This window comes from Chenopodium album, chromosome 3 (genome assembly GCF_948465745.1).
Source record: "Chenopodium album chromosome 3, dcCheAlbu1.1, whole genome shotgun sequence".
Classification (NCBI taxonomy): domain Eukaryota; kingdom Viridiplantae; phylum Streptophyta; class Magnoliopsida; order Caryophyllales; family Amaranthaceae; genus Chenopodium; species Chenopodium album.
This window is the reverse complement of record NC_137836.1, coordinates 80,092,121-80,103,778: the sequence shown is the minus strand read 5'-3', so window position 1 is coordinate 80,103,778 and position 11,658 is coordinate 80,092,121. Positions and strand designations below refer to the sequence as shown.

The following is an 11,658-nucleotide window of genomic DNA, read 5'->3' as shown; positions in this document are numbered from 1 at the left end:
TTACAAAAAAATATTTTGGTATGAAGTGACTTGTAAAAACCTGAAGTAGATTCACAGAAACTACTACTACTTGTACTAAGAAAAATTGGCTGAATAGTCTTCCAATACTTAGTGTACGTCGTTCCTTAGTCATCATCCTGTAATTATTCTCCTTGTTTCGGCTTAAAAATTCGTTCCGAACTACTAGCTTGTTTCTAAACTTTAAACAAGCTTTGATGTTCATCTTAACTTGAAGAAAGTGTGTGATATAAATAAATTATTATAAGTACTTCGGATCAAAATGACAATTGATCATCCTATTATATGGATTAAATAATGCTATTAAGAGACTATTGACAATTATAAGTATGATTTTTTTTTTAATTTTATTTTCTTTTTCCTGCCGATATATTATCTGAGTATAGTTTACGTTTATTAAAATCTAATGGTTGACATTCATCATAATGTGTATAAGTCGTCCATGTTCAAGTCTTCGTTGAAATTGACTGTGGAAATTTTGAACGCCCCCCATTACACGAAATGTAAGGGACATATGAACATCTCTGATTGATAGGAATGTCTGTCTCCTTTATGTAAAAGCACAACTTGTCAACAAACACAATTTGGCAAATGCTTAATGAGTGACAAAGCAAGACTTTGATAATTTTCTTTGGATTTTAGGTTGACTCATAAAGACTGGTATTGTGTAACTAAATAGTTAAGGCTTGTATTTGGTGTAACATGTTAAGAGAACCTCCACTCTAAAGTGCCTTCGGTAGGATTTAATCCTACAACCTCATGATTGAAAGTTGCAAATCTTTTCACCAAATCAAGTTTTGCTTGGTTAAACTGTTAAAAGTAGTTTAGCATACTTGTTAAGACTGTCAAGAAGAGAAGTTCAATTCATATTGAGTACTCCAATTTATACCATTCCAAGATTAACTCATATAGTCATATCAATTAACATTGCTTTCACCAAACACTTGCTCCAAATTTCTTAAAGGGCAAGTTTCATCTTTATAGTAATTTATACATGAAGTACTTTGTTTCCATTTGACCAAAACAACATATTCACTTCAAGCTTAGGTTATATGATCAACCAATAATGAACTTGTTTCTTTAACCCCATATTGACATACCCTTTTGTTTTACCATGTATCTTATAATGTTACAAGGTCAACAATCAAAATATACGTAGTATACGGAGTACTTCATATTATTTACTTTGTATTAAAATTCTTGCTAACCCCCCCCCCCCCCCCCCCCCCCCACCCCCCTTTATATCTATATTATCCACTTACTATTACCATATTCGCAATGTGTAAACGAATTAAGTCATTAATAATATGACCAAAAGCATCACCAATTTATCATAAACCAATCCATTCATTATTACTTTAAATGCCTCTCAAAATACTCAAATCATACTTTTAATGTGGGAAATGACCATAAGAAAAAACAGCTAAACATAGTAGCAGGCTTCCACCCACAAAATTATGATTTAATTAGTAGTTGACTCAAAGAGTGAAGGATAGCTCAAGTGGTTCGAGCTTCCCTCCCAGTTTCAGGAAATTCTGGGATCGATTCTCACCCCCGTCATTATGGCTCTCTAAACACCAAAAAAAAAAAAAATTAATAGTTGACTCAAAATAGCATAAAATAAAAATCAATAATAAATAAAAAAAAACCTTATTTTAAACCCCAAACACTTCCAAATCCAACCCAGCAACCCAAAGTAAAAACTTGGGAAAAAAAATCCAAATTAATAATTTTTTTTTAAAAAAAATAAAAAATAGAAAAAAAGTTTTTGAAAAAAATGACATCCTAAAATAAAGCCAAAAATAATTTCAAAACCCTTAAAAAACAGTTTCTCTCTCCTCTTACTCTACCCCAGAAAAACTTCCCTCTCCCTCTTTTTTTCTCTCTCTTCATTCCCCTTCTTCTTCTTCCGCCTTCTCTTTCATCTAATGCAAACCCTAAAACCCTTTTTTACCTCTTTCTTTTCTTAGGGTTTTCACTCTTCTTCTTCGTTGTACGTAAATTTAGGGCTTAATTTTTAAAATTTGGGGATTTTTCTGTTTTTCTGCGTGTTTTTTTTGGTTTTTGTTTCTTCTGTTTTAATCAGAAAAAATATGGTTACTATGTTGAAGACTGAAGGCGGAACTGCAATTGTTTCTGCTAATGTGGAGAAAACCATCCAATCGATCAAAGAAATTGTGGGTAATCACTCTGATTCTGAAATTTACAACACTCTCAAAGAAAGTAATATGGACCCTAATGAAACTGCTCAAAAATTATTGAACCAAGGTATATTTTCTTTGATGTTTTTGGGTTTTTGGATGTTGATTTTGTTGCCCATTTCTGGGTTTTCTGGTGTTTTTGTTTTGTTGATTGTTTTGAAATTTAAGGGTTTAGAAACTGGGGTTTTACTGTTTTAGTTGCTAATTTGAAGTGCATGTTAAAAAGGTGCTTAATTAGTGGGTGTAATCATGAAGTTTTTGTAGTTTTAAGCTTATATTTTATGAAATCTTTTAAGTTTTTGATGATTGTTGTACTGTATTTACTGTGTGTGCTTATTGTGTCTGTCTTTTTTTTGTTTTTACTCTGTGCTTTTCGAAGATTGGAACGAGAAGGTAGAAAAATAATGCCCCTTCTCTACTCAAAGGGGAGTAGACTGAGATTTATGAGGATTGAGGCAAATTTTGTCGAATGTGACTTCGTAATTTTCTTACTCTTAAGGCTAGATTTTTGAGTTGATATAAGGCATTATTATGTTACACTCTAGTTTCAAAATGGGACTCTTTGTGTGTGAAGATATTGCAAGACTAGTGACATAATCTTTGGATTTCACAAGATGCCCTGAATTAGTTCGAATAATTCAAGTATTGTTGTGAGTCTTGTGAGGGTTTAGACTACAGTGTTTCTGATTTTTTGTATCGATTTCTCGTTATTGCAAGACTAGTGTTAGTTTTGAGGAGAGTATTGGTTTAATAATATGCATGTCTATGCAACATTTAGCTGGGAGGATTTTGCTTCAAAATGTAGGTTGATTGGGGTAAACGATTAACTGGACTGTATAAGCCATCTAATTTTGTTGTAGGTAAGCTTTAGTGTGTTAGTAGATAGTATGCTGAATGCCGATATAACATGTTCATAATGATCAAATTTACACTCTTACTCAGTCTTAATCTATTGATTTTCATGTGGCAGATCCCTTTCATGAAGTGAGAAGGAGACGAGAGAAGAAGAAAGAGGTAATTTTTTTTTGTGATACCTATCATTATTGTTTATTTTGTGGATGAGCCAATAAATTATTTGTTCAAATTATTGCTGCTGCAAGTTGTTACCCTAAATTGCTTTTTGATATATGTATACTCTTTGCTGGGGCTTCTTTGTAAATTCCTGGTATGCAAACTGTTATCTTGTCTCCGAGCAGGGCATGTAACAATTCAGGACTATGCACCTTTTACCTGGCTTTGACTATAGCTTCTGCTGTTTTGAGTATTTTAGGTTGAGCTTGTGACTTATTCAAGTATATATTGATATGTGTTGCCCTGTGGATGTGGCTATGTATGCTATAGGCCTATAGATTGTCATTTTTAACTGGAAATACTGATCACTAGAGTAAAAGGGATGTATACATCTCTATCTGTTCAATTTGTGTCAATAATACACAATATGATATTAAATTTCAATTGTATTTTGACTTAATGTTTTTAGAATGCCACTTTGTAGCCCTGATACTCGTGTATTTATTTTTATTTTTAATTATATAAATTTATGTTATTGTCTAGGATTTATCGTCAAAGTCTCTTTGCGTGCTGTTTATTGGGTTTAAATTAATACATACGGAGTACTATGTAGTACTTAGAATGTGATACTAAATATGTGGTATTATTTCCCAGAATGCAGTTTACAATGGTCATGTTGAGCCCAGGAAGCGGACTGAACATACAGGTCAAGGGTTGAAATTTTATAGTTCTAATCGTATTGTTCATAGAGGGGGCTACAGAAGGAATCCTGTAAATGGTAATTGGAATTTTGGCAAGCCAGTTTGTTCTTCTGCTTTATATTGTATATTTTTCAGTCTCTGTCCTGTTTAGTACTAATGGAAACCATTATAGACATTTGGGTGCTAGTAATAATGATCTCAGTGCTGTAAAATATTATTCTTGAATTGATTATGCATCTTTTATTTGGTAGGTATGAATGTTGATTCGAGCAGATTGAATTTTTCAGTTAAAGATGACTCTGATTTGATTCAAAATTTGGAATTGTTTTAAAATTGTGATTGTCGTCCTCCAAATAGTTTTATGTTTTTTATTTTTATTTTTTATAAATTGTTTTAGTGTGCTTCCGGGAAAGTACAGGAGAATAGATGTGTGGCCCACATATTTGCCCATCTTTCCAACAATTGTGGTAGTTATTTGATGAGTAATCACAATCTACAAGAAGTGAAAAGTTTAGAGTTTGATTTATTTTATGCCCTAATTGCTACATAGATTGTGCTTTATGATTTTTTGGTGTTATTAGGATTGATTCCTGACAGTGGTAATAAATATTAGAATATTATTAAAAATTAATTACGCAGCAGAAACATTTTTTTTTTTTTTTTTGAAACCATCTGATTGGTTTGACAAAGCTGACATGAACCTAATACTCCATCCCGCAATAATTACTAATTTTTGTTTAAACTATTTATCCACCATTTTTTGTCATTGAAAAATTGTTAAACACCTAAACATCTTACCAGGCTTCCACTATGTTGGCACACCATTGATTACATTCTGCTTATTAACTGTACTTCATATTTTATAAAAATTTTAAACAGAACAATTCTCTTTAGGATTGGAGAGTATATCTATGGCAAGAGTTACCTTCTTGTAATTTAATGTTATTGACAAATTTTCTATTCTAGATGCTGGAGTAAGTCGGGAGTTTCGTGTTGTGAGAGACAACAGGGTAAATCAGAATTCTGATAGAGATGCCAAGGCTTCAACTCAAGTTTCATCATTGCCTAATAATCAGCGGAGTAACAGTGTTTCTGAGAAAAGGTATCTTTCACTGTCTTATTTTTCTCTGCTTTTCTACTTCTGTTAGGTGGTATTATTATGCAGTATTGCAATTGTTGTGTGATTTTTACTCTGAAGACCCATTATCAGTGCCATCATAATATTTTCTATACTTTGGCTAGATACATATTGAAATCTGGTGCATGCTATAATTGCTATATGATCTGTACCTATATTAGAATTTTATGACCTTAATCACATCTCTTCCTTATGGGTTGGACTTTCTATCATCGGTGTTTCATGTATATGAATGAATAGATTCTCTAGCGGCTAAGAGTATTATTTCACAACTTAGGTTTGAATTTCAATTACAATCTACCTATGTGCCTCCCTATATAAATATAATTTAATTTTTATCTATACGAAGTTTATTAATGACACCATTATGTTGTTTTTCAAAAGATATAAGCTGTTATTTTGAAGTCATGAAACATGTTAGATGATGTTCAGCATTAATTTTTTATACTACCTCCGTCTTTGAATTGATGCATCTTATTCCTTTTTTAGTTGACACCTTTCTATTATCACATTTGCTAACGCATGTTTTTAACAATTAATATCTCTAATATCAACATTGTAAAATTATAAAAAGTGGATATTAATAAAAGATACATTGAAACGATTCAAACAAAATTTCACATGAATATGTTTTATCATATCTATAAACCACATAAGCGAGTCAAAGTGTGTTGTATGAATAGTGTAAAAGTCAAACGGTGTCAACTAAAAAAAACAGAGGAAGTATTTCACAACAGATGTCTTATTCCTTTATGGGATATTTCACAATAGATGCATCTATTCTCCTTTTAGTAAAATTTTATGTGCAAAATTACTATATTGCCCTCAACTTTAGGTGGGGACCAAACTCTACCTTTAGTACTTAAGCCCTTGATGGTTAGTGCATGGGTATTTTTGTCCATCACTCCACTCTCTCTACCTTTTATTGGTTTGTGTGCCATATACATAGGGATGCATCAATTGAGAAACGGATGAAGTAGTATTCAATTATATTCACAAGGTGATTGTTGAACGCATGCCTATGTAATTTTTTTAAAGATGTTCCTCTCTTTATCCCGTCTTCTTTGCTTTTCTATTTCCTGAGTTGCATCACTTTTCATGGTATGGCAGTTCATCCTCAGTGCCTAACTATCAAAGAAACTCAAGTGGGCGCTCTTTTCAGACTTCCAACAGGGTGCGTGATTTTCGGCCTAAAATAGCCCGAGACTTAAATTCTGACTCTCGAATTGGGCCTTTTGAGAAGAAATCAGCTGTTAAACATTCTGAGTCACAAGTTACAGTGACGAGGCCAATCGATTCACACTCCCAAGCCGGTAGTACTGTTTCTTCAAATACTGTAGGTGTTTATGCTTCTGCTTCAGATCCTGTGCATGTTCCATCAGCCGATTCTAGATCATCTACGGCTATTGGCGCTATTAGGCGTGAAGTTGGAGTTGTTGGAAGTCGTCGACATTCTTCAGATAATAGCTCGAAGTTGCCTTCTCAGCAAAGTATCTCTAATACTAATTCAGTTCTGGGAAGTTCATCCACAGCCGAACCATTCCAGCCGATCAATGCTGTTTCTGGACATGACCAAACTCATGCTACTGCTGCGGAATCTGCAGTTGTTAGCTCCACTGGAAGCAGATCAAACAGTCACTTTAGTAATAGATTGCATCAACAATCTGTTTCTCATCAGAAAGGTAGGTCTTCCACTTTGTGCTTAGCTTCGAAATTTCAATGTTGTGGCATGATATCTCAAGCCTTATCTAGCTAACAGATAAATTATCATCTCATCTTCCTTGCAACCCGTTGTCTTTTTCTTGTACTTTTTATCATTCATTGCAAACCATAATTTTAAATAATCACCATAAGAACTAATTCCTAAAATGATCTAGTTGACCTGATACTGCTGTAATTGTTAGGGAATTTGAAAACGGAGGGATAATAAGTAATCCCATTGAACATTGACAAACTAATGTAGCCTATTCTGGTGAAACCTAGCTGCACGTCCTGTCTTAGAATTCACAAGCGGAGAGCTGACAGATATACCCTATTTGGCATCTCTCACTTGTGTTCAGCAGTTCAGCTCTTTAGAACAATGTGAATCCTATTTTCCTATGGAGTTCTTTAGCTTAATATTTCGTTTTGATATGGCATTCTTGCTAGGAAGCTAAAATAGTCGATTCTGCTTTGCCATGTCACTGCCTGATGCTGGGAATTAGTGCTGGGCATGCACAAATATTTAACTTTTCATTGGAGTTTTGGATATTATGATATTGGTGGCTAATAGAATAGGAGATATATGTTGATACTTTCAACTGAGTATGAAAATGAGTTCTTGAGGAGTAGGATAACGTAGTAATGCTTTTATTACAACATCCAAATCTAATGAATCAGGATTTGGAAATTATATCATTTATCTGAGGAAATTGAACTTTGTGTCAGTTGTTTTTGAATAGAACCTAATCTCGATTCAGTAATTATTAGTGAAGTCAAGCCTTAAGTGCCCCTTATTTGTCACAAACTCACAAACTGACAAATGACAGAGGATGCTAGGTAAGCTGAAAGACTATTGTCGATTCAAGAACACAGGATTATCCTGTTTGTTTTTATACAAAGAAAGTTTGAAATTACTTTTGAGCCAATATTCAAGCTCTAGCCACTACAATGCTGAAGCAATACTTGCCTTATTATTAGAACACTCAAACTTGGCTTTCAACTTAAGGATTTTTGTACCTGAATCTAGTACATGAAATTGTTAAAGACTGCCAATTGGTGAGACAACTCAAAGGTTTGTGGAGAAGTAGACCCAAAAATCAGATGTCATGTTTACGGAGACATTATGCATATATATAGTTTTATGTTGTATACTGTTTCTAGTCCCACTAGATGATTTCAGTCTATCTTATTAGTAGTGTATTATTTCCCTTTCAAGTTATTAGATACGGGGCTGTGTTTCCGACTGAGTTGAATATATGTTATTTAGAAATTTGATATTGAATTGTTTTTTAGGTGCTTTGCCTGGTAAAGAATGGAAGCCCAAGTCAACCCAGAAGTCTAGTGTGCCGAGTCCGGGTGTGATTGGATCACCTGTGAAATCTGTCTTGCATCTGGCTGATAATTCCAAGAATGTTGAGAACAAAGTGGAGCTGTTGCAAGATAAGCTGTCTCAAGTAAACATTCAGGAGAGTCAAAATGTCATCATTGCTCAACACATTCGGGTTCCCGAGAATGACCGATGCAGGCTGACTTTTGGAACTTTTGGTCTGGAATCAGATGTTGCAGAGAACTCTGTTTCTACAACTCAAGCAGTCGATGGAGTTGAGGAGACACCCGAGGCGTCTTCTAGGTTTGTTGAATTATTTTGTTTATTATTATTATTTTTTTATTTAGATCTTCTAGGTTTGTTGATTTTTTTATGCTTTGACACTCAAAATTAGACCCTGAATCTGAGGTACTGTTTTGTATTGAGCTCCCTGAACTATAATTTTGCAGTACTTCCTGAGTTCCTGCTTCTCATAACCTGTAAAAGTAAATTGTTTTTGAATTGTTGCTCATTTCTACTTTACCTGTGATATATGAACTTAGTAGCATGTCTTTTCTTATCTGCAATGCAGCAACCAGCAGATAAGTTCTACTGATGGTCAAATTCGGAATTCTGGTTCTAGTAGTCCTTCAAGGGCATCATCAGAAAACCTGTCGCCTGACAAAAAGGATTCATCAGGTATTTCCAATGCAGAAGATTTTAGTAATATGGGTTTGGTCCACAACAGCTCATCTTTGACGGCTTCAAAGTCCCACCAACACCAGGAATCTACAGAATTGCCTAATTTTTCCGTAAGTTTATTTATTCTATTATAACTAAGTGGCTGTTACCTTGATTTTTCTTTATCTGATTTTCTTTAACAAGACAAACTTGTTCACATGCTTTTGGACAAATGCTAGTTTATAGTAGCCGTGCTGGTGGAATATTTATAATATACCTTATCAATGACTCGACAATGAGAGTGTAAATTAGAATATCAGATAAAACATAGACCTCTGACCAGTTTACAAGGATGAATTGTAATAAATTATTATTCTCATTCTAGAGATTACTTCTGCTATCTGTCATCATGTCTTAGGTCATTGACAAAGAGTTTATGTTGTATACCTCAAAATTGTCTCTAAACAATGCACTCTGAATTATAAATGACTGTAAAATTGATAATTCTCAGAGCTGGGGCTTTAGGAAAAATCCCTAGATCAATCAATTGGTCATGAAATTTGCCATATTAAGGTCCAAGAATTTGTGGCTTATTCTCAGTATCTTTACATATGTGGTTTTTTTTTTTTTTTTTTTTTTTTTTTTTTTGTGTGATGGTTGGAGCTTGTGTTATCTTCTCTGGTGTAGTACATCAATGGGTTTCTCTGTTCTGAGTCAAGGCTACTTGTTTCCTTTCTCCCCTTTATTTATTTTCATCTGTAGTGTAATGTTTGAAGGTCTGTTAAAGTGATCTATTTGGGTTTTGAGCTCTGCACTTGGGCTTAAGTTTAGATAACTCATCTACTTAGGGTAACCACGAAACTCAGGTTTTGGGTTTGAATAGAGCTCTTTTAAGCTGAATGTTGCTTTGTCAAAAGTCAACTTCAGTGGATGCAATATGTGGATCAGTACAATGTGAGAGGCTTTACTAGATGATTAACAAACCATGTAGAATAGTCCTTCAATTTTGTAATAAACTTCTAATTTAAGGACCTGAGTATGATTGATAGTCATCTGTCTAAATTTGATGTTCATGGTTAGACTTACAAGCGTTGAGTTTCATATGGAAAGATGTGTTTTCATTTAATGGGTTTACTCAGTGTGCTGTGTGTTTGTCTGCAGGCATATGATCAGCAACCAGTTTATGACATGTCATATTTTAGACCTTCTATTGATGATGCTGTACGGGGTTCTGGTCTACCCTCTCCTCAGGAGGTAGTTTTTGTTTGCAATTCATTTACAAAAAAGTAGTAGTCTGTCTTTTAATTTGTTATTGTGAAATGGATTTGTTAACTGTCTTGTACGAATGTCATGGGCATATTTGGCATATGGTTGATTTATGTTTTTGGGTTGTGGGGGCTGACTGCTGTATGGATTGGGCTCTTGAGGTGAGGAGTTGGATTCTTGTTTTTCTCTGCGAAGATGAGAAAGCATTATTCTCTCCTCATGATTTAATAATTTATCAAATACTATAACAGGGCCATATTGAAGAAATTGAATACTTTAAAACAACAGTAAAAGGAAATGCTTTCTCTTTGCTAAATCTTTGCAGTTCTTTTTGATGTTTCGCCGACTGCTAAGAACGTGTCATTTTTATAAGATTTTCTGCTTGAAATTTGTATTTTTGAGTTCGATTTTGTTCAGTCAGTACCTAATTTTATCTGCTTGTGTATCAACAGGCTTTACCATCACACACTGCCAACAGTGTTCCGTCATCTTCTGTTGGAATGATGCAGCAGCAGGCGCCTATGGCTCAGATGTATCCGCAAGTTCATCTTTCGCATTATGCTAATGTCATGCCATATCGGCAGTATCTTCCTCCACTCTATGTTCCACCAATGGTTCCTGGGTTTTCTGGCAACCCTGGCTATCCCCACCTATCAAACGGAAGCAGTTATGTCTTGATGCCTGGTGGCAGTTCCCATATTCCTGCAAACAGCCTTAAGTATGGGGTTCAACAATTCAAACCTTTTCCTGCAGTCAGTCCTACAGGCTTTGGCAATTTGGCTAACCCCTCTGGATATGCCATCAATGCTCCAGGAGTTGTTGGTGGACCTACAGGTCTTGATGATTCATCCCGCATGAAATATAAAGATAACAACCTTTACGTGCCAAATCCACAGGTATTGTGATTTGTATCCTCTAACATGAAGTATGAACTTGGAATATTTCTTCTGCACAAGGACATATTGCTCTCGTTGTGGGTCTTGTGCGGAGGTTAGGTCAAAGTATCTTACATTACCTTGTATGCTATCTGTGGATTATCATTGTGATGCATTTAAGTGTGCTTTTTCATTATTACTTGGACAAAAATTGTGACCATTCTATGCTCAGAGTCATCTAACAGATGGTTAGTAAAAAAATCTGGTACCTTATCTTTCATTATTTTATCATTTCAGGCTGAAACTTCTGAAGTTTGGATTCAGAATCACAGGGATCATCCTGGGATGCAATCAACTCCATATTATAACATGCAGGGGCAGGCAACTCACCCTGCTGCTTACTTACAGTCCCACACAGGTCATGCTTCTTTCAATGGAGCAGGTGTAGCACAATCTTCTCAAATGCAATTTCCTGGGATGTATCCTCCTCAGCCGACTGCAATGCCCAATGCCCATCATTTGGGCGGTGGCAATATTGGGGTTGGAGTTGCTCCAACAGCTCCTGGTGCACAGGTTGGGGGTTATCAGCAGCCTCAAATCAGTCATCACAACTGGACAACAAATTTCTAAGAAGCTAATCCATTCCATGATTGTTTATGTCAGGGATGGATTATTTAGGTACAGGTTCCAAATTTTCTTGTTATTATGACCCCAACTCTTATCAATTTTATTAAATAGAATATGTGGTGTTCAGCTGTCT

General features: G+C 34.8%; 1 protein-coding gene across 1 annotated transcript; it reads left to right on the top strand.

The window, feature by feature from the left end:
• The first annotated feature begins 1,856 nt into the window (after nt 1–1,856).
• Nucleotides 1,857–11,658, top strand: LOC145624404 (uncharacterized). Its single transcript, XM_081677433.1, has 10 exons — nt 1,857–2,286; nt 3,190–3,233; nt 3,885–4,008; nt 4,898–5,033; nt 6,180–6,751; nt 8,064–8,400; nt 8,669–8,888; nt 9,919–10,011; nt 10,476–10,919; nt 11,196–11,658. Exons 1-10 carry the CDS (start codon nt 2,112–2,114, stop codon nt 11,526–11,528), a joined length of 2,478 nt encoding a protein of 825 aa, XP_081533559.1. The 5' UTR covers nt 1,857–2,111; the 3' UTR covers nt 11,529–11,658.

Coding starts and splice junctions, on each gene's coding strand:
- LOC145624404 (XM_081677433.1), top strand. CDS start 2,112: ATGGTTACTATGTTGAAGACTGAAGGCGGAACTGCAATTGTTTCTGCT. Junction 4,009..4,897: donor CAGAAGGAATCCTGTAAATG/GTAATTGGAATT, acceptor TTTCTATTCTAG/ATGCTGGAGTAAGTCGGGAG. Junction 6,752..8,063: donor ATCTGTTTCTCATCAGAAAG/GTAGGTCTTCCA, acceptor ATTGTTTTTTAG/GTGCTTTGCCTGGTAAAGAA.